Below are 23,431 nucleotides of genomic sequence, written 5' to 3'. Positions count from 1 at the left end.
AAATGCCTCATATGGTGTCTACCATAAAAAGTAGGTATTGACAATAGTAGCTATGGTTTGTCTCCATTTTGTCATGTGATTGTTAATATTAATTTACACCTATATAGCCCCATATATGAGGCAATGTGGCATAGTGGGAAAACACTCCTCCTGAAATCAAAAACCATGGCTTCCACTCCCAACTCTGCCATTTCATTAGATGCAAAATCTTGGCAAGTGGACTAAATGCTATTTCTCTATGTATAAAATGAAGTTAGAAATGCCTTAAAATTGGAAGGATCCTATAAGTGTATAGTATCTTGTAGATCACCAGATTTTTTTGACATGATTACTAGAGATTTCCAGGTGAAGTTCTGACTTCGCAATTCAAGTGTCTAAGACCTGAAGCCTAGTTGAGGTACTCTAGCTTTCAGGCCAACTCAATGGTCCCTGGGTACAGATGGTAAGGAAGGAAAAGAAGAAAGAGAAATGTTCTTCCCTTGACATTAGTATAGAAGGTTGGGAGTTGCAGTTTGAGAAGACCTCAAGGGATTCTCGGTAGAAAGTGCACATACAGAATGGGCAAATGTGGAACAAGAGTTTGTGGTGAGGGACAATTATGGCAGCCACAGAAATCCTAGGTGTAGCTGGCACCCTCATCTTTACTTTCTTTTTCACTTATGGCAGGTACTACTGACATCTTGGACTAGACATTCTGGGTTGTCCTGCATACTACTATAGGATGTTTATTTAGCAGCATCCCTGGCGTCCACCCAACTACATGCCAGTAGTAGCACCCCCCAGCCCCAAACCGTGACAACCAAATGTGTCTCTAGGTACTGCCAAATGACCCGGGGGGAAGAAGTGCCCCTGATTGAGAACCACAGCCTTACAGTAATATGACTAACTAGGGGCCCAGTGCATGAATTCGTGCACAGGTGGGGTCCGGCCGGCCTGCCCTGATCGGGGACAGGGCTGGTCAAGGGGAGGGGCCACAGGCGGTTAGCCAGCCAGTCTCACCTCTGGTCAAACTCCCGGTTGAGGGTACAATTTGCATATTAGGCTTTTATTATATAGGATTGGCTCTTGAAGAGTCATAATATGAAGTGACACCACATTACACACACAAATGTCAGAAGACGAAAGTGTATCATTCTGTGTTAAGAGGTTATAAAAACTCTTTTTAGAGCCAATAATTTCTTAATCATAACCATAGAAAATGAAGACTAAAATTCTTGTCTAGTCAATGATTCTCAGAACTGGTAAGCACACAGGACATGCTAGAACTACCTGCTCTTGACCACTCACTCTCTCTATCTTCACTCTTCCCTAAATGCTTCAGAGGTAGGACTGCATGTGAGAGGCACAAACTCTTAAAAATAAGGGCAGATACTTATTAACAAATGTTTAAAAAATAGAGATGTAGCAAATTATAGAATTTTCTACCATTTAATTTTGGGTGAACAATGAAGCGGGATTTCCAATTCAAATGGTTTACAGCTTTATGATACCAAATTTTGACTAAGTCAGGGTATAACTCCTCTTCAGAACCTGCATTTACTTCCTGTCAGTTGTAGATCTCTCTGGAGAAGCTGATAACTCACGGTAAATGTTTTCCTTGTCTTGAGCCTTACCAATACAAGTATCTCATATGAGGACTGATGATATGAGCCAAAGTTAACCTCTGAAATAATGTAGTGAGGTAATCAAAAGGAAAGAAATATAAACACAGGAGATTTAGCTAAAGGAATTGAGTCCCTAATGCCCACTACTAAGGCATTACACTGCTTTGAGAAAAAGAAACTGAAGCTGATTCCAAACTCATCCCATCATTATAAAACTACTAGAGGCCATGTGCATGGGTAGGGTCCTAAGGCTTGGCCGGTGATCAGGACCAATGGGGGCCTTTCTTCGTTCCGTGCCACCCCCTGGTGGTCAGCGTACATCATAACGAGTGATAGAATTCCTGGTCTCCCGGTCGAACTCCCAAGGGGACACTGTGCATATTAGCCTTTTATATATATACTAGAGGCTCGGTGCACGAAATTCGTGCACGGGGGAGGGAGGTGTCCCTCAGCCCAGCCTGCACACTCTCCAATCTGGGACCCCTCGAGGGATGTCCGACTGCCCGTTTAGGCCCGATACCGGTGGGATCGGGCCTAAACGGGCAGTCGGACATCCCTCTCACAATCCAGGACTACTGGCTCCCAACTGCTCACCTGCCTGCCTTCCTGATTGCCCCTAACCGCTTCTGCCTGCCAGCCTGATCACCCCCTAACCACTCCCCTGCTGGCCTGATTGATGCCTAACTGCTCCCCTGCCAGCCTGATTGCCCCTAACTGCCCTTCCCTGCAGGCCTGGTCCCTCCCAACTGCCCTCCCCTGCTGGCCATCTTGTGGTGGCCATCTTGTGTCCACATGGGGGCAGGATCTTTGACCACATGGGGGCAGCCATCTTGTGTGTTGGAGTGATGGTCAATCTGCATATTACTCTTTTATTAGATAGGATAGAGGCCTGGTGTATGGGTGGGGGCCAGCTGGTTTGCCCTGAAGGGTGTCCCAGATCAGGGTGGGGGTTCCCTTGGGGCGTGGGGCGGCCTGGGCGAGGGGCCTATGGTGGTTTGCAGGCCGGCCATGCCCCCCGGCAACCCAAGTGGAGGCCCTGGTATCTGGGGTTTATTTATTTTCTACAATTGAAACTTTGTAGCCTGGAGCAGAGCTAAGCCTTCTGCTTGCTCTGTGGTGGCAGCCATTTTTGGGGGGATTTATGATTCTTCTATAATTGAAACTTTGTAGCCTTAAGCGGAGGCCTGGGCGGGCCAGGGTGTGCGGAAAGCTTGGCTTCCTCCATCACCGGGGGCAACCCTAGCCTCCTGCTCTTTCCAGCTCCGTGGCTGCCGCCATTTCTGTTTGGGTTTATGTATCTTCTGTCATTGAAACTTTGTAGCCTTGAGTGGAGGCCTAGGCCGGCAAGGGCAGGCGGAAAGCTTGGTTTCCTCCATTGCCGGGGAAACCCAAGCCTCCCTCCTGCTCTCTGTGGCTGTAACCATCTTGGTTGTGTTTATTTGCATATTCGTTCCTGATTGGCTGGTGGGCGTGGCTGGTGGGCATGGCTTGTGGGTGTAGCGGAGTGATGGCTGATTTGCATATTACTCTTTTATTAGATAGGATATACATAGATCACTACTCATCATGAAACTTTAGAAAAATAAATAGCACTCTCCAGGACCTCTTATTAAAGGATCATGTGGTATTACACTGGGCATCAAGCCTGCAAAATTACCAAATAAAACTCAGGAAGTTGCTACCTAGGTCAAAAAAAAAAAGCTAAAAATAAGTGAATAGCCCAATTCAGCAATGCCAAGAAATCGTTTTGAACTCTACAAGTTTCCTTGCATGGCTCATGATGAGTAAAAGATTTAGATACAGAAATCTTTAGTAAAATATTTAGAATACCTCATCCACCTACCAACAAAGGGGTAAGATAATGAGGAGGTGAGACATTGCATCATTAAGTTCTCTATACCCAAAAAGCTGTAGAGCCCTGGCCGGTGTTACTCAGAAGTTAGAGCATCAACCCCAGGTCTGAAGGGTCTCACGTACCTGGTCAAAAACATGTACCTGGGTTACAGGTTCCCTCCCTGCCCCCAGTGGGACACGTGCAAGGCAGCCAGTTGATGTGTCTCTCACATCAATGTTTCTTTATCTCCCTCCCTGCCTCCCTTCCACTCTCTCTGAAAAGCAATGGAAAAAATATCCTCAGGAGGAAATTAACCAAATAAACAAACAAACTGCAGAGCTGTATGTAATTCAATGGCATAAGTTTAAAAAATAAGACTAACTTATATTTTCTATGAAAAAACTATAGGTCAAAACCTTAACACCAGGAAATGGGTTTATATCTCATTCTCTTTTTATCACAGTGCTTGCATATCTTTCAAGCAGTAAGTTGTATAATGGGTCCAAAAGAATAAAAAATCCTAAGCCATGGTTTGTATAAAAATGAGCACTGCCTGAAAATTTTCTGAATGATGAGAGACATTTGCTGAGAAAAGCCTAAAAGCCACCCAAAATTAAGATACAGTAACAATAAATCAGAAATAATTGCTGAAAGTTTTGACCTTTGGACTCTGATCCATTTAGAAATAATTCCCATTTCATAACTTTGTTTACATAAATCTCATTCAGCTTCTAATGGGACTCATGAAAACATTTAAGCCAGACAGAAATGGAAAAATTAACTCTCACCACTGAGGACAAGACCTTTACATAAACACAAGATAAGGATTGGAATGGAAAAAAGACTTATGAAATTTCTGAAGTCCTGAGAAGCCTGTAACAAAGGTTTGCCAAGAATTTTCTAAGACTCCTTACAAGAAATGAAATGCCAGGCATAGGGAAAAAGGTTGAAGCAACACACAACAGAACATCAGTCTACAGAATGCAGAGAATACAACTGAAAGAGTCTGGGTATACATGAAGAATTGAGAGCAAGTGCTGAGTCCCAACCTGTGCTGGCTGTGTGGTGGTGAAGCGATACTCTCCTTGTCTGTCTCGATTGAACACAACTTTCCAAAGGACCATGTCAAGGCAGAAGTTCTGAGAGATATTCCAGTGAGTTAAGAATTAAAAATGACTAAGTCATTCTTTATTAATGTGCACATTTAAAAAGGATCACACAATGCTGAATCATTAGTAAAAAACATGATTTGTTATATAGAGAATTTCAGTTAATATTGCAGACAAAAAAAATAACATGGCTTTTATGACAAATGCAAATCATCTTAAAATTCTTGATAAAATGGGACTTCTAAATTTTCCACAAAACATGACTTTTATATGAATAGTCAGACTCCCCATATTAAAATAATGCTTATTATAATCCAGTATTTTTCTTAACAGTGAGTTATTTCCGATAAATATTCACAATTAATTCTATATGTATCTATATCTATAAATGAATATGATTTTCAGAATCCAACACAAATAATTCTTTGATAGTGAGCAAGAGTAAAACATTATGAGGGATTATGAAAGGATTCCCTAAAAAAAAAATCTGTTTTAAAAAAGTATATATATCTTAAACATTTGAGTGAAAAGTTGCTTACCTATAGAAAAAGAAAAGCTTTTAAAATCAATGTCTTGGTTGTGCTTTCTATTGTCCATACAATAGCAAACACACATTCCACTGGGCACTTTAAAAAGATCAGTACCAGTACCATAAAATCCATGCTGCCAGCTATGGTCCAAATTTAAATACCAAGTCATCTTTTAGAAAGATAAATTAAGCATAATTTCCAAGTCTAGAAATATTATCATTAAAGTATATATTTCCAAATTACCTAATTTTAATTCAAAATCATGTCCTATGAAACCCTTAACTTAAAAATCACACCTGTTATCTCTTTCCATTTCATATGTTGCTACTGTAGAAGAGAATAATAATTGTTTGGAGAACAGACAAAATTATATTAATAAACAGCAAATGAGAACTCAGCAGTTTCTTTTATAGAAATGGATCTAAAGGCAATCCTAATAGGAGAATAATTGTACTATGTACAATGAATTAAAGAGTCCTTAAGACCTCTAGAGGGAACTTGAAAGCAAATATCAAAAAGGAAGTTCCACTAATCAATGCTGAGACTGGGTAAATTCATAACGGTCATTATTTTATACTCTCAATAAACTCTCTTATTATTAATATTTATGACTTTTCATGGAGAAAGTCCCCCTTCTTCCTTTTCTTCCTTAAATGGGAAATTTTACCATATATCACAGGACTCAGTGGTACCAGCCCACTCTGATTTCTTGGCCACCAGTTTATGGGCTGCCTGATCACCAATCTCCACCCCCACCCCCACCCCACAACCCCTCCAGTTTGGTGGTTTCCTCTTTATTGATGTGCCTCCTAACTTTCCCCGACAATTCGGAGCACCAATTTTCTCCCCTTTCTATCAATCACTAATTTTTGCTAGCTCACTGCTTATTTTCTATCTGTATGAGTACAGCTAAGTAATATCCCTTAATATGACTACTATCAGTTAATGGAAATGTCAGAAGGCTAAAAAAAAACTTAACTAAAATGAAACTGAAACTTTGTAGGCTTCCATAATGCTACCTGTTCTCTTCCCCCATTACCATTAAATCGCCAAGAATCCCAAAGCAGCAAGGTAGCCATTTGATTATCTGAAGTGCTTACCTCCACCATGATAGATACAAGGGCATTTACAAGAACAATGATGAGCATAGTTATACGCCATTGATATGGTACACACACAATCTGTAAGACAAAAATTTTTAAGTTAAAATTGCAGTATATAGTTTATATTTATGGCATTACATCATAACTTTAAGATTAATTTAATTCCTATTATGTACCAAGCACCTTCACATAGAATAACCTACTCAATCCTCAACAGCGCCACAAGGTAGATATTATATCCACTTTTCAGATGATAAAACTCAGAGTGTAAATAACTTAAGGTTAAAAAAAAATATTAAAGTGGCTGAGCTTAGTCAGATCTTCATCACTCAGATTGAATAGCTTAAGCCTTACTAGACCATAAATTTCTATTAAGTCCCTATTTTTAAAAAATTTTATTGATTTCAGAGAGGAACGGAGAGAGAGATAGAAACATCAATGATGAGAGAGAATCACTGATTGGCTGCCTCTTGCACCTCCCCCCCATTGTGTGTGTGTGGGGGGGGGGACCAAGCCTGCAACCTAGGCATGTGCCCTTGACCGGAATCGAACCTGGGGCCCTTCAGTCCGCAGGCCAACGCTCTATCCACTGAGCCAAACCAGCTAGGGCTAATAAGTCCCTATTTTTTAAATAAAATCTTGTCTTTAAACAATGAAGCAGATATTGATCTAATAATAAAATATAATTTTATACCTATACTGATATAAAGACAAGTGAATAAAAGAACTATACAGATCAATTTAAGAAATACAATCTAAATTTTCACTTTAAAATCTGTAATTAATTTCTAAGGCCTAAAAAAGAAAAGAAAAAACCCATTTACACATTCATCCTTTAGTCAGCAAATACTCATTGAGTGAATATCCAAGATACTGTGCTAGGTGCCAAGGAGTGATATAATCTAATATTTTATAAAAACATTTAAGACTCCAGCAAGAAGGATTTGAGGGGTGAAGACTGCTATAGTGATCCAGACAAAAGGTGACAGTAGCTTGAATTAAAGAAGTGGTGGGCATGATAAGAAATATATATTTGGTCTCTGTCCCTGGTTCATGACACTCAGCTCTTAAAACTCTTATAATTTCCTGAGTGATGGAGGTGATAGGGAGTGTCTTATACAGAACTTCTAAATCCCCTGGAATGCTTTTTGTTCTAATGAGGCTACTCTGGGTGGGCTCCTGAATAGCTTCAGGATGGGAGTGGCCCACCAGAAAGACTAAGCCATGATTAGAAGCTTGGAACTTTCAGCTCCACTTCCTCATCCTCCAGGAAGGAAAGAGGAGCTGGAGATTGAATTAATAACTGATCATGGCTAGTGATGAAGCCTCCTTTAAAAATTAAAAGAAACCTAAACTAGAGGTTTTAGAGACATCCATGTGCTGGAGAGTGGTACATCCCAGCTCCACAGGGACAGCAGCTCTGTACTCTGGGTCCTTCCAGAAGACCTCGGCCTACATAACTCTTCATCTGGCTGATCATTTGTACCTTTATTATATTCTTTATAATAAACTAGTAAACATAAGTGTTCCCTTAAGTTCTTTGAGCTGATAAAGCAAATTATCAAACCTGAAAAAGGGTTTGCAGGAACCAATTTATAGCTGTTTGGTCAGAAGTACAGGTGGACAAGCTGGGACTTACAACTGGTTGAAGTTGTAGTATAGTCTTGTGCGACTGAGCCCTTAACCTGCACTATCTCCAGGTGGTTAGTGTCAGAACTGAAATGCAAGATATCCAGTTGGTGTCCAGAGAGTTGGAGAATTGGTTGGTGTGGAACTATCCCCAAACATTTGGTGTCAAAAGTGTTGTGAATAGAGGAAACAATAGTTTCCTTTTAGGTGACAAATGGGGTTGGAATGAAAAAAGAAAGATTCAGAATAAGAAAACTGAGAGAATCTATCAACAGACTGGCTATAAAAAGAAAAGAAATAGATAAGGATACAAATACACACTTCTGACTTGGGTAAACAGTGGTACCAAGAAACGGAGACAAAGCAGAGCTGAGGAAGAAAATGATGAGCTTAGTTTAAAAATGTTGATGGGTGAACCATGCAGATAATATTCAGTATGTCAATGGAGTAGATTCAGGTCTAAAGCTCAGTTGTGAGCACTATGCTAAGGGTATAAAGTCGGGAATCTTCATTACACAGACAGCAGCTATGGGTGAAGCCATGGCTACAGATGAGATCACCTGAATGTAGGGATAACTACAGAAATGTGTGGAACACAAAACATGTAAAGAGCAGGCAGAGGATTTGGAACCACAATGAAGAATGAGGATGAGGAGTTACAGAAGTAGGGAGGAACCATCACAAGAGAGCAAAACATCACAAAATTCCAGAGGAAATATCTCAAGGATGTTGGCACAGCTAACTTGTCAAGTACTGCTGAGGAATCAAGTAAGAATAAAAATTAAAAAAAAAATAAAAGAAAGAAAAAAAAGAAATTAATGGGACAAGTTCATTGGACTTAAGAAGGTTGTTAACTGCCTTGGCAAGGTAGCTTCAGTAGACTGGCAGGTGTAGAATACAGACTAGTTGATGAGTATGCGGGAAATGAAGTGAATTTTCACAGCACTCTTTCAAGAAATAATTGTTTTTAATCTTTATTGTTGAAAGTACTACATGTGTCCCCCTTTTTCTCAATTTGACTGTGAAGCAGAAGACACATGTGGCAGGAAAGAAATGTGTGTTCTGTTTTGCTTTCTTCTTTTGCTTAAAGTGCTTATCTAAATCCCTCAATGAAGTGGCCGGGAAACAGTCATACTAGTACACTGCTGGTAAGATGATAAACTGTCAATTTCTTCTAAGACAAGTAACACAATATTTATAAAAATTAAAATTCGAGATGCCCTTTGACCAAGCAATTCCATTTCTGCACATTTAACCTCTAAGTATGCATTTGTCCTTCTTAATGAAGTGCGTAAGGATTTGCAATACAGCATTTCTTATAATAGCAAAACACTGGAAACAACCTAAATACCCATTTAAAGGGGATTAGTTAAATTTTGGAAAAGTCCACAAAATGGAATACCATTCCATAAAGCTCATATAACTTTGATGTAAATCTCTCAATAACATACAACAAAGAAAAATTAAGTCTGATCTCACTCATGCAATCAGAAGCAAGAATTCTAAACAAAATCATAGCAAACCAAATCCAGAGAGTATAAAAAAGAATGCATCATGACCAAATTGGGTTTACTGAAGGCAGTGTTAGTTCAACATTTGAATACCAGTCAACTAACTACAATTTACTACATTCTCTACGGAGAAAAACTGTGTGATCATTTCAGTAGCTGTAGAAAAAGCATTAGGTAAAATTAATCATCTATTTATGGTAACAACACTATAGAAGGAAGCTTCTGCAACCTGCTAAGACAGTATATACCAGAAACCCAGCCCACAATATATCCAATGATAAAATACTAAGAGCACTCCTTTTAGAGTCAGGGACATTACAGCATATCAGTACCATTACAAGCAACATTAATAAGGTTAATGGACATGAAAAATACATACAAAGCTAAGTACTGAAATGTCAGAAACAAAACAATTGTCATTATTTATAATGATGACTATCTAAAACAGAAAAGCCCAGAGAATCTAAAAATTTTTAGAATAAACTTTGACAAGGCTGCTGGATATGAGATGAATATATAAGACAATTATACTGTTTATACCAGCATAAAAGAATTAGAAAATGTAATTTTAAACATTTATCAAAGGAACAAAAATGAAAATACCCCAGAAGTAAATCTAACAAAAACTTGTATTAAAACCTTTAGGAAGGCCCTAGCCAGTTTGGCTCAGTGGATAGAGTGTTGGCCTGCAGACTGAAGGGTCCTGGGTTTGATTCCAGTCAAGGGCACATGCCGAAGTTACTTAGCACATATATAGCCAAGCACATTAGGAATTTCTAAAAATAAGAAAAAGACAACATCCTAATAGAAAAAAATGGGTAAAAACGTGAGTAGGCATTTCACAAAGGAAATAAAAAGGGCCAACAAACATATGAAAAATGCTCAACCTCATTAGTAATTTAAAATTAATAATTTGCAAATTAAAACCATCATGATATAACACTTTTACATCCACTAGACAAGTGTTGGTTGGCAATGATGTGTAACAATGGATTCTCATACACTGATGAAAGTATAAACTGGTACAATCACTTTGGAAAACAACTTGGCATAACTGAAAAAGCTAAATAGTAAGTGCTCACAGAAAAAGAAAATTACCCAATTATGTACTGATGAACAATGGATAAATGAATTATAGTATAATCCTATAGTGGAATACTATATAGCAGTGAAAATGAAATGCATGAATCTCAGAAATGATGCTAACGGGAAAAATCAAGTCACAGAAAAATGCAGATAGCAAGATACCATTTTCATAAAGTTCAAAAGCAAGCAAAACTATCTTTTATGACCTCATGCTTATATGACAAGTGTATAATAAAAAGCAACACAATGAAGTAAAAAATTAGAATAGTGGTTCTCTCAGGGTGTTTAGACAAACTTACTGTCTTGATGATGCTACTTTTAGGTTTGATAATGGACTCATGGGTGTTATTTTGTTACATTATGTTTAACAAATTAAATGTGTGCATATTCTTTTGTATAAAACAAAGTATTTCCTCATACATAAAGTTTTTAATAAAAAAAGTATGGAGAGCCCTAGCTGGTTTGACTCAGAGGATAGAGCGTTGGCCTGTGGACTGAAGGGTTCCGGGTTCGATTCCAGTCAAGGGCACATGCCCTAGTAGGGGGCGTGCATGAAGCAGCTGATCAATGATTCTCTCTCACCATTGATATTTCTATCTCTCTTTCCCTCTCCGTTTATCTCTGAAGTCAATAAAAATATATTTTTTTAAAAAGCATGGAGAACTCAATAGTGAAGCAGCAGCAGTGTGCAGACTATTCAATAAGTACGTTGGTAAGGGACATCTGTTTGTAGAAATGGAATGCAAAGTGAAGAAACAGGAAAGAAAAATAAAATAGCAAATAGAGTCAATAAAAGCTGCTGTTTTAATTATGTTTTTATTCTTTATAGGTTATCTTTGGGCTAATAAAACTGTATCTTAGAAAATTCAGAAAAAAGAAGTCCTGGAAAAAAGAAATGTAGACAGTTCAGTCTCTTTCCCCTATAACATAAGAGTAGAGGGATAGATTTTAAGCCATAGCAAACATCCAGAAGTCTCATTTGGCTGTGTAAATTTCATGTAATACTAATATGTCCTTTTCTGATACTGTCCCAGATACTATCACTCCTCAGGCAACCAGTAATAACTGATGTGCTTAAATTAAGCCTTACCTGAAGAGCCTGGTCAATAGGGGCAACTGGATGCAACATGATGAATAATATGAAAACATACAAAATAATCACAGACAAAACAAAAAGATCTGAAAAAGAAAGTAAAACAATTAAATTAGAAAGTTCCTTTATATAAAAAGACATATAATAACTGGTACATTGTCAATCCTGTTAATTCTAAATTTGGTTGTGAATACTGAATGTTGCTATTTAGGTGGATTAAGTATATAAAGTATGCTCTATATTACTTCCTAGAGTATAATACATTATTTAGGACCAAAGTATTCATTTATGTGATGTAAAAATAAACAGCATTTAAAAAACTAAGACACAGACCTTTATGAAAATTTATATTTCTCCCAGATAAACAGCTACTTTGTAAGATAATCAAGCCAGTCATAACTCACAAATAAGAGACTAGACTATTTATGGCAAAACGAGATCATCATTTAAACATGTATGCAATGGCAATTATTGTTGATTGTACTAGTAAAAATGCTGAATAACATTTATTCTCAGTATTAGGTATGTTACAATCCTAAATAGAGGCATTCTAAGTTGAATGTAAGTATATTTCTGCTAGGTGAGTACCATTATTTCATTGACTTCTGTGAAAATATTTTCACAGAAAATGATAGTTAAAACAAAAAAAGTGAGCTGATTTATTATTTTAAATGTGGGTTACCTCTATGGCTTGCTGTGATAGCTAGGAATAGTAAATCCCACCCAGTACTTTGAATCACATTTCCAACTTCAAAAATAAAACTTTCTGCTCATGGCCCTCTTGTTAAGTGTGTGCTTACATAATGAGCCATGAGAGAGGCTCAGAAATTTCCCAACTACATTGATAGCCCTCAACCTTTTATCCCTTTTTTCTTTGGTCTGAATATTTATTTACAAGTTCCTACTTGAGGTCAGCTTCAAACTCAAACTTTACTAGGACCATATATAACCAAAATTTTACCATGAAGCTTTCAAAATATTCTGTTTTATATATACATATATACTCTTTTTTAATACTCTAGAGGCCCAGTGCATGAAATTCGTGCACAGGGGGGTAGGGGGGAAGGCCCTCAGCCCAGCCTTCACCCTCTCCAATCCGGGACCCCTTGGGAGATGTCCAACTACCAGTTTAGGCCTGATCCGCCAGTCAGACATCCATATCACAATCTGGGACTGCTGGCTCCTAACTGCTCACCTGCCTGCCTGCCTGACTGCAAATAACTGCCCCCCTGCCAGCCTGATCACCCCTAACTGCCCCCCCCCCGCCTGCCTGATCACCCCTCACTGCCCCCCCTGCCGGCCTGGTCGCCCTACACTGCCCCCCCCCCCTGCCGGCCTGGTTGCCCCTCACTGCCCCCCCCCCCCCCCCGCCGGCCTGGTTGCCCCACGCAGCCTGCTGTTCAGTCATTGCGTGAGGGCGTCCCAACCAATTTGCATATTGCCCTTTTATTAATATAGATAAGTTATTAGAGTCTGTTAAAGAAAAAGTGCTTAAAAAATGCCAGTTGGAAGTACACAAACACACAAACTAAAAAATAAATAAAAACCCGAAAAAGGACAAAAAGAAATGTGAGACTACAAATGCCAAAGAAAAATGTGGAGACAGAAGTTTTGTTTCAATAAAGTAACAGCCCATATTAAATGTTTTTTTAAATCCTATTGCATTTTCACAAACGATAAGCAAAAATAGATCTGCAATCTAGTTCCTGGCATATTGCAAGATGAAAAAATTTACTCAGGCTCAGAAACTTTTTACATCCACCTCAACACTGCTTCTCAAATTTTCATGTCTTTCTCCTGGAGCAACCCCCTTTGATCACACCTCTACAACTCTGCCAAGATCTCCAAGCAAAGGAGAAGATAAATAATTGAATCTTTCCTCTGCTTAGCCAGGGGAGAAAAAGAGGCACTCATCAAAGGAACTTGACAGGGGAGGTGGGTGGCTGGCAGATTTATATATCCACCCAAATGAAAAGACCAAGATGATTTCAACTAAGAATGGAAAAATCAGGTATTCATTTTAGAGAGGTAAGAGTTTTCAGTGGACTATGCTCTCAGCCCCGGGCTCCTCCTAGTCTTGTAATTTTCTTAGTAATCCTATCAAAGTAATACTCTTCATCAGAAGATAGCTATTAAAACAAATTCTGTGTTGTGTGGTGATTAAGGGCCAGGGGAGAATGTTCCTTAAGTTAAAGATTTAGATTGTTTTACATTCTGCCACAAAGCTATGTAAACACTAGCAAGTCATTCAGCATCAAATTATTTTAACTAGAAAATAGGGATATAATGAGGAACCCATAGGAAAGAGTAGATTTAAGTACTTAAAATGCAATGTAATATGTAAACTCAAGTTATTATTAAATACTAGAGGCCTGTTGCATGAAGAGATTCGTGCAATAGGCCTTCCTTCCCTTGGCTTCCAGCACCCGTTTTCCTCCGGCACCCGGGACCCAGGCCTTTGCTCCGGCCAGAGTCTGCCGCCTTTGCTGCAGACTCCAGCCAGAGTCTGCCGTCTTTGTCTTCGCTGCAGACTCCGGAGTCTGCAGTCTTTGTCTTCGCTGAGGCCAGAGTGCCGCTCCTGTAGACCCTTCACCCCCTGCCCTCCCTCTCATAGCAGGCATCCTGCCCCACCCGGCCACTCTGCACCTGGAGCAGCTGGGCGGCTGCCATCTTTTTCCTTCTAATTTGCATATCCCCTCCTGATTGGCTGGTGGGCGTAGCAGAGTGATAGTCAATTTGCATGTTTCTCTTTTATTAGTGTAGATGTCCCAGTTTATAGCATCACAGATTTGTTAATGACTCCAGATCCTTTTGATAGAATATGACACCAAAGTAAGGCACCATAAAGGATTTCCTTCATAGTCCCTTTTTTTGACTCAAAAACAGAACCTTAAATAGAATAAAAAAGCCCACAAACCTATGGCAGAAAGATGTGACTTTCGATGGAGAGTAGACGATGCAGTATGCAGATGATGTGTTATAGATTTGTACATTTGAAACCTGTATGGTTTTATTCACCCATGTCACCCCAATAAAGCAAATAAAAAATAAACAAAAATTTTTAATGCTATGGAAGAAAAGTCTACAAGGCACAAGTCTCCATTCTACTGGCCCCTTCTGCAGGATGAAAGGTGACAGAAGAAATCCATGTGAACATTGACTATACCCATGTCAAAAAAGAGTAACAGACAACTGTGTTGTGCAGACCACCCAGAAGGAAAGTATAATACCCTCTGTTCCTGCTTCTAATTGAAATTCCCTACAATGGGTTGTAAAAATAAAAGTTTCAGCCAGAAGTAATCGGTTGTGAAAACGAGGAATATTCAGAACTGGTGGCTTTAATTTTAAACTTAGGGTGGCAGCTACCAGGAGAATAAAACAGACAATAAACATCTAGATCACTAGGTTAATTCTATTTATGGATATCTCTTTTACTTTGAAAAGACAATTTTAACTCTACTCTTCTTACATTATTTTTAAAGAAGGTAAGCAGTATGGGAATCACAGTAAATACCAAACTTACAATTCTTGTAGCAAGGTTGCCTGAAAGGTTTTCCTTTTGAAAAGGCAATTGCCACAATGAGGTACTGAAAACTGGAGATAAAAAACACTGTGGTATTTTCATAATTTTGTATATTATGTGGATCATCTTCGGTTTCATTGTACAAATGTGAGAAATTCCCATATAGACTTCCTGTTGTATTACAAGCACTGAAACATACAAAAAAAATTTTAAGTTACTAAACACAATACCAATTGCACAAAAGAAATCAATTCTACCTTACTTGCCTTGACTACCATAAAATAAATAGAAATAAGGTATATAGCAGAAGACCCAACAATATTAAGGTTAAGATATATAAAACAGGTAGAAGAACATTAAGGGTTTTTTCAATTTAGTCACATTCCAATCAGTTAAAAAATTAGAAGAAACTTCATTACTTAATAAACCCCTCTCACTTTTTAAATTTGGGGAGTAATTTTAGCATAGTAAAGGTAAAATGACCTTTGGTTTGACCTTAGCTCTACCATTTTTTAGCTATCACTAAGGAAATATTATTTAATTTCTGAGCCCATGTCCCAACCTGCAAGTGTGGACACCACCTGCTCATTCAAAGGGTTACTGTGAGAAATGAGTATGATAGGGTGTGTACATGTCCAACATAGCACTTGGCACTGAGGTGGCCCTCAATATTCTCCAGCTATGGCTCTCTCATCTCTACTTCCAGGTGAGCAGGACTGGCAAACAAAGATAGAACTAGTATAAGAAGTCCCCAATATCCATCACTAAAACATCAGCTATAATAAGCATTATTAAATAGTAAGAAAATCTGCTACATTTGATGTTTCTCTCTCATCGATGTTTCTAACTCTCTATCCCTCTCCCTTCCTCTCTGTAAGAAATCAGTAAAATATATTTTTAAAAAATCTGCTACAAATCTGGATTCTTGAGAACAACCTCATCTATTCCTTTTCATATGCAGTGTTTATATGTACATACTAGAGGCCCGGTGCACGGATTCCCTCGGCCTGGCCTGAGGAGATTGGGCTGAAACTGGCTCTCCAACATTCCTAGAGGGGTCCTGGATTGCAAGAGGGCGCAGGCCAGGCCGAGGGACCCCACCGGTGCATGATCAGGGCCAGGGGAGGGACCATGGGAGGGCTCCAGGGCATGTCCAGCCCATCTTTCCCAGTCCCAATCGGCCAGACCCCAGCAGCGAGCTAACCTACCAGTCGGGGCGTCTGCCCCCTGATGGTCAGTGCGCGTCATATCGACTGGTTGAACAGCCAGACACTTAGCGTATTAGGCTTTTATATATATAGATAAGCAAACAGTAATATTATGTTTCTAAAACTTTAAAGACAAGTAATCTCCCTTAATCAAGCAAAATAAATATGTGCATCTGAAAATTTAAATCAACAAAATTACCTTAGTGAATAGCTTTTATGTTTAATTAATTAAAATAATGTCATGATTTGTGAACTGTAGAACACTCTACCCATAAACAAATAATACTTAAAAAAAAAAAGAATTTAGCTTTTAAAATGCTATTTCCTAAAATGGGGTTAGAAAAGTTAGAAGCACTACATTCTGAGTATAGAAGAGGCCCAAGTAATTAATTTCAACTTTCTAATTTTACAGATAAGGAAAGCAAAGCTCAGTAGCAAATTAAGAAACTGGTCCAACGTCCCCATCTTGGTAGTGATTATTAAGATCTTGCCAGACTGTCTTCCTACACACAAAAGAAATTAATCATGATATAAAGTATTTAAGTATTTAATTAAGCTTCATGCAAAATCTATATATATAAAAGCCTAAGCGACTGGTCGACTGATTGACCAGTCGCTATGACATGCACTGACCACCAGGGGGCAGACGCTCAACACAGGAGCTGCCCCCTGGTGGTCAGTGTGCTCCCACAGTGGGAGTGCCACTCAGCTCACCAAAGGGCACCAGACATGGGGTTCACAGCTGGCCACTGCAGTCCAGAGACTGCAGCGGAGCCGCAGCGAGCTTACCAAGCAGCGGCAGGTGCAGTGGGCCGGGATGAGCAGGAGCGGTAGGCAGGAGCAGTAGGCGGTGTTGGATGGCCAGTTTTGGCCCAATACCCGCAGACCATGCCAAGGGGCCCCACTGGTGCATGAATCCGTGCACCAGGCCTCTAGTTTTTATATAAAATTTTAGACTTATTTTTACATACATGAATGTTACACACACTTTGCACAGACTTCTAAATGGACTAACCAACTTACTCTGAATGTGGATGCCATATTTCATACCAAGGTTGCTGCTTGACCCAAAAAAAACCCAAAGACTGAAATCCAATGCTGATGATGATCTGAGATAAAACGGAGAAGAGAAGGGCCCCCGATATGAGGCCTGAAGGTGGTCTCTGTGCCACAAGTTCCTTCCAGGCAGGATTTAAACTCACTACATTAGAAGAAAAAGATGAAAGGTTTGTTGCTCAATGAATTTGTCTCTATAAAATGCATAATCAAATTCATTTAGAAACATAAAAAAATTTTTTTTTGTCAACTACAATTAAAATAATACAATTTCTTCCTCATAAGACATTAACTAAGGTTTGAAGCAAAATAAACAAAACAGTAACATAAAAAAAGGCTTTGATTGTTTATTAAGGTGTTATCCACTGAGTTTCTCCACTGTTAAGTCTCTCTTTGCTTTGTTCATAAATGTGTATAATGAGACTATGTAAAACTCCTGTCCCTCATCAAAATTCATTCACTAGTTTTTTTGGGTTATTGAAAGAGAGAGAGAGAGAAAGAGAGAGAGAGAGAGAGAGAGAGAGAGAGAGAGAGAGAGAGAGAGAGAGAGAGAGAGAGAGAGAGACACCTTGATCGGTCACCTCCTGTATGTGTCCTGATTGGGATGGAACCCACAACCTTTTTGTGGTGTACAGGACAACATTCCAATCAACTGAACCACCCTGCCAGGGCTCATTCACTAATTTTTAGCATCCATTAAAGACTATCTATGATGTATTATGATAGATTTGTACACCTGAAACCTATAATTTTATTAACCAATCATCCCAATAAATTTAATAAAAAATTAAAAATGGTCTAAATAAGTCATTCTCAACCAGCATGATTTTGCCCCTCAGGGAACATTTGACAAAGTCTAGAGATATTTTTGGTTGTCACAACTGGAAAAGTGTTATAGGCACCTAGTTGGGTAGAGGCCAGAGACGCTGGTAAGCATCCTACAATGCACAGAATAATCCCCAACAACAAAGAATTATTTGGCCTAAAATGTCAATAAAACTGGGAAGGTTCTTTCCATGATTTAAGTCCATCATTTCATTTATTCCTTTACATATTCATTCATTCATTGCCTGCCAGTGTGAACTACATTTTTATTTGATTAAATGAGTCAAGATCCTATTACCATTACTATTTATTTTTTTTATTATTATTTTTGTTGTTGTTAATCCTCCTCACTCAAGGATATGTTTCCATTGATATATTTTTTTTTTTTTAAGAGAGGGTGGGAGGTGGAGAGACAGAGAGAGAAACATCAATGTGAGACACATCGATTGGTTGCCTCCCGCATGCACCCCAACCATGGCCAGGGATCAAGCCTGCAACCGAGGTACATGACCTTGACCGGAATTGAACCCAGAACCCTTCAGTCCATGGGCCAATGCTCTATCCACTGAGCCAAACTGGCTAGGGACATTATTATTTATTTTGATGTGAACATCACCAATACTGGGACAAACCGACATCTTGTGTCTCTTTATATGATACTAGGGGCCCGGTGCACAAAATTCGTGCACGGGCGGTGTGTCCCTCAGCCCAGCCTGCACCCTTTCCAATCTGGGACCCCGCAGTCGGACATCCCTCTCACAATCCAGGACTGCTTGCTCCCAACTGCTTGCCTGCCTGCCTTCCTTTCTTATTGCCGCTAACCACTTCTGCCTGCCAGCCTGATCACCCCCTAACCACTTCCCTGCCAGACTGATTGATGCCTAACTGCTCCCCTACCAGCCTGTTTGCCCCTAACTGCCCTCCCCTGCAGGCCTGGTCCCTCCCAACTGACCTCCCCTGCTGGCCATCTTGTGTCCACATGGGGGCAGCCATCTTGTGTGCTGGAATGATGGTCAATTTGCATATTACTCTTTTATTACAGAGGATACCTAGAAGGACAGAGCAACCTGTATGTGATATTCCCACCAAGAATTTATAGCCTAGCCCAGGGGTGGGCAAACTTTTTGACTCGAGGGCCACAATGGGTTCTTAAACTGGACCGGAGGGCCGGAACAAAAAGCATGGATGGAGTGTTTGTGTTAACTAATATAAATTCAAAGTAAAGGAGCGGAGGGGAGAGCAAGAGAACCCTCCAATCTTTTGGCTCCGCGGGCCGGATAGAACAGCCGAATGGGCCGGATCCGGCCCGCAGGCCGTAGTTTGCCCACAGCTGGCCTAGCCCTAACTGGTTTGGCTCAGTGGATAGAGCATCGGCCTTCGGACTGAAAGGTCCCAGGTTCGATTCCAGTCAAGGGCATGTACCTTGGTTGCAGGCACATCCCCAGTAGGAGGTATGCAGGAGGCAGCTGATCGAAGTTTCTCTCTCATCGATGTTTCTAACTCTATCGCTCTCCCTTCCTCTCTGTAAAAAAATCAATAAAGTATATTTTTAAAAAAATAATTTATAGCCTGCGTCTAACTAGAATATACTGCACAAAGCCATATAACTAGTATATCTTCTTTCATAAATATCAATATCAAGAGACCCAAAAAAAGGCTGATGTAATATTCCTGATTAAAGAAGACTAAAGAGACATGATAATTACATGAAGTTTGTGAGCCCTGATTAGACCTGGTAGGGGACTAGGAAAAAAGATAGGTATAAAAGGACATTGTTGGGCCATAGCTGGTTGCTCAGTGGATAGAGCGTCAGCCTGCAGACTGAAGGGTCCAGGGTTCGATTCCAGTCAAGGGCACATGCCTGGGTTGTGGGCTCAATCCCAGTGTGGGGTGTTCAGGGGGCAGCCGATCAATGATTCTCTCTCATCACTGATGTTTCTGTCTCTCCTTCTCCCTCCTTCTCTGAAATCAATAAAAATATATTTTAAAAAATATGATTATAAAAGGGCATCGTTGGACATATGACAAAACCTGAACACCTGCTGCAGATTACATACTATTTTATCAATGCTAAATTTCCTGATCTTTACAACTGTGTTTAATTATACAGTATAAGAGAATGGCTTTGTTTTTAGGCAATATATACTAGAATATTCAGAGGCAAAGGGGCATGATAATACTAACTTATTCTCAAATATTTCAAAAAAGAGTAGAGAGAGAATAAAATAAATGGGACAAAACATAAGCAACTGGTAATAAAAGGCAGTATTAACAGGAAATCTGGAGAGGTATGCAGTGTTACAACTGTCGATGTAAATTTACCAAAGTTTAACAAGTCACTAGAATTTCATAGGCTTTGAAATCACTAACAAAATACTCACTTGTAAATACCACTACCAAAATGATTGCCAGATCAATGAAGAGAAACTGGAAGTCTCCTAGGTTACTTAAGACCTACAGAAGTAATTTTTTAAAACATATTTAGTTTTCGGGGACAATTACCACTTTCCTCTGGTTTTAGTCCCCTCCCCCCGCCCCAATGATTACTACTAAATGACACTTGGACCTGCTTGAAAAGTAAAATACATTTGCCTTTCGAATCAGTGAAATACAACATATTTGCAAACATTCAATTTAATATATTAGTATAAAAGGCATCTCCTAACAATTCATTCAATAAAAATCTTTTAAAAGTTTTTTTGGCAAAAAGAAAACACAAACTTTTACTCACAATATTCAATATTCTTGAAAATTAGTATCTTGAAGCTTCCTTAATATCTAACAACATCCCTCCTGATACTTTCTACAAATGATAAAAAAGTATAGTTTCACAAAGACTCCTTGGGATGTCACCAATGTTCACTTAGAGATATATCTAAAGTGAGATCACTTCCAGGATAAAATCTGATAGAGTACTTATGTACACCACTGTTTAAGGTTTTTCTCCGAATTCATAATATCCTACAACTATTGCTGAAACACCTTTCTCATTCCAGCCTTTTCCTGTAAATGTATAGCAAAATTAACTACAATTCTGAAATATGTCACAGCTTACTTAGCATTTAGAAGGATTCTAAAAAAGATGTCCAATCTGTGCTCAAGGCAAAAAAGTATACAATCATCTTTTATTCACAAGGTTCAACCACAGCTGTCAGCCTTAAGGAAAATGCTATTCCAGATTGAGATTTTTCAATCTGCTACACAAAACATAGTAAAACTAAAGAAAAATTTATAACTGCTACTTATGTAAATTCCATAATTAATGCATGCATTCAAAATCAAACAAATACGCTCATATCTTAATTTAAATGTCTTAACACTAAGTGCTAACTCTGTAAGCAATATTAGTACTCACGGAGTACAGTAGAGTAACACTGAAGTATTGTATAATGCTGTACAAAGCCATAAATTTAAACACACAGAAGGAAGTCATTAAAGCAGCACGGCCTTCCCTGTGAAAACAAATGTTGGCATGTGAATAAAGGTATTTCAAACTCCTCCTCCAAACCACAATTATATCTTGAAAGATGAATATTAGCATTCAAACGCTACAATAAAGCACACTTCTACCCAAAGAACTAAGCCAAAGCAGAACTGGAAGAGATGAGGAGTAACCATCAATCTGTTGCTAATAAATAACAGATCAAATATACAAAAAAAACCCATAAAAACAAATTCATATTACTTTCTGTGATAATTTTTTCCCCATATTATTAAAGCAAGCTACAAAGAGACAACAGGAAATTTTCAATTTGTCCTACCTGATGAGGTTTGGCACACAGGAAATACTAGGAGTTTTGGAGGTAAAGGGAGATGCCACTGAAGCCTCAAGCTCTGATAAAGAAATGCCTCCATGTGCCCTCTTTAGAGCCTAAAAGTTAGAAAAAGAAAACTGGTAACATTTTGTCAATGTGACTTAGGCTAGCAGGGATGGGGAGCCTTTTTTCTGTCAAGGGCCATTTTGATATTTATAACATTATTTGAGGGCCATACAAAATTATCAACTTAAAAATTAGCCTGCTATATTTAGTCAAACATTTCATTAACTCACCCCTAATGCTTTGGCAGGGCCAGACCAAATGATTTTGCAGGCCTTATATGACCTGCGTGCCAGACGTTCCCCACCCCTGGGCTAGAGAAAGAATTATAAATTATAAAAATTATACTTACACCACAATCATTTGCACCATCACCACACATCCCAACAAAGTAACTGGGGAACAAAAATTATGTTAAGATTTTGATTAATTTCCTAAAAGACACAATACTTAAGATTTCTCTAATACAATATTACAGAGAGCTAATAAACCAAAATAACCCCAGTGAAACAAAGGAATCTTTTCATTACAATGATCACAGGCATGTTGCTTTGCAACAGCCTGCATGTCAGATAACCTGGGTATTGTCCTACTTCTGTCACAAAATGGACAAATCAGTTTATCATTTTAACATCTCAATTTCCTAATCTTTAGAGTAAAGTACTTGGACTTGTATAGCCTTTAGCACACTTATTTTTAAGGCTATCAGTATAGAGTTCTCCCTTAAAAACTTGAAACATATTTATTTACCTAAACTATAAAGTCATTTCCATCAAACTAAGATGAATGAACTCTACCTCATACATATGACCTGGAAAAGAAACTATAGATATTGTACTTTAGCTGCAAGAGCCTACATGAGCACATAAGCCTCTTTTAAATAGACACTTAAAGTTATCGCCTACCTACCTCATAGGGGATAATATTATATACATGAAATATTAGTTACTTTTCTGGGTTTGAAAATGAACTACAATTCACTAAAAAAAAAACAAAAACACACACACCACACACCCCAATACTTACTCTACATTTTGCAATGCTTCTACTAATTGTGTCTTCTGATCAGGTGCCATACGAGCAAACACAGTGCCATGCAACATCAACTGGAAAAAAATACGAATTTCTTTAAAATACTGTTTACAATGTATTTATGTGAACACATACATAAACCCAAATCACTAACCTTTGGAACAAGGTCTTGAAAATGCTCCAGTATCACTGAAAATGATTTTCCATTCATTGCAAAATGATAACGAGACACCTGAAGATCCTCTAAGCTATCGTGGACTGATTTAATTGGAATTGCCTGTGTGTACAACATTCAAAGTAATATTTAGGAAACCAAACCAAGTAACACTACTCTATTTTAAATATATCTGATCCAAAACTAAATTTTTTCATTTGATATTTTACACAAGACATTGAAAGTTTAGCATTTATTGAAAGTAAAGGGTAAGTCAATTTTAAGGGGATGAACCTATCTATATGTTTATTTAAAA

The 23,431-nt window shown here is 38.7% G+C and overlaps 1 protein-coding gene across 5 annotated transcripts in view; it reads right to left on the bottom strand.

Moving 5' to 3' along the window:
- The window catches only part of ATP13A3 (ATPase 13A3), a 103,326-nt gene that overhangs the window by 8,096 nt on the left and 71,799 nt on the right, over positions 1-23,431 (bottom strand). For 3 of the 5 annotated variants that reach the window (XM_080652292.1, XM_080652291.1, XM_080652294.1), the window contains 11 exons: positions 23,116-23,238; positions 22,956-23,035; positions 22,282-22,324; positions 21,873-21,982; positions 21,467-21,563; positions 20,493-20,565; positions 17,254-17,431; positions 15,023-15,210; positions 11,497-11,585; positions 6,178-6,258; positions 4,488-4,577 (listed from right to left, as the gene is read on the bottom strand). In XM_080652292.1, coding sequence (XP_080508418.1) covers positions 4,488-4,577; positions 6,178-6,258; positions 11,497-11,585; positions 15,023-15,210; positions 17,254-17,431; positions 20,493-20,565; positions 21,467-21,563; positions 21,873-21,982; positions 22,282-22,324; positions 22,956-23,035; positions 23,116-23,238 — 1,152 coding nt within the window. The remainder of the gene's footprint in view (positions 1-4,487; positions 4,578-6,177; positions 6,259-11,496; positions 11,586-15,022; positions 15,211-17,253; positions 17,432-20,492; positions 20,566-21,466; positions 21,564-21,872; positions 21,983-22,281; positions 22,325-22,955; positions 23,036-23,115; positions 23,239-23,431) is intronic. The other 2 variants (XM_080652293.1, XM_080652295.1) reach the window with 2 other exon arrangements.

The sequence above is a fragment of the Plecotus auritus genome, assembly GCF_963455305.1.
Source record: "Plecotus auritus genome assembly, chromosome: 2".
Classification (NCBI taxonomy): Eukaryota; Metazoa; Chordata; class Mammalia; order Chiroptera; family Vespertilionidae; genus Plecotus; species Plecotus auritus.
The sequence above is the reverse complement of the archived record's forward strand: the minus strand, read 5'-3'. Positions and strand labels throughout refer to the sequence as shown.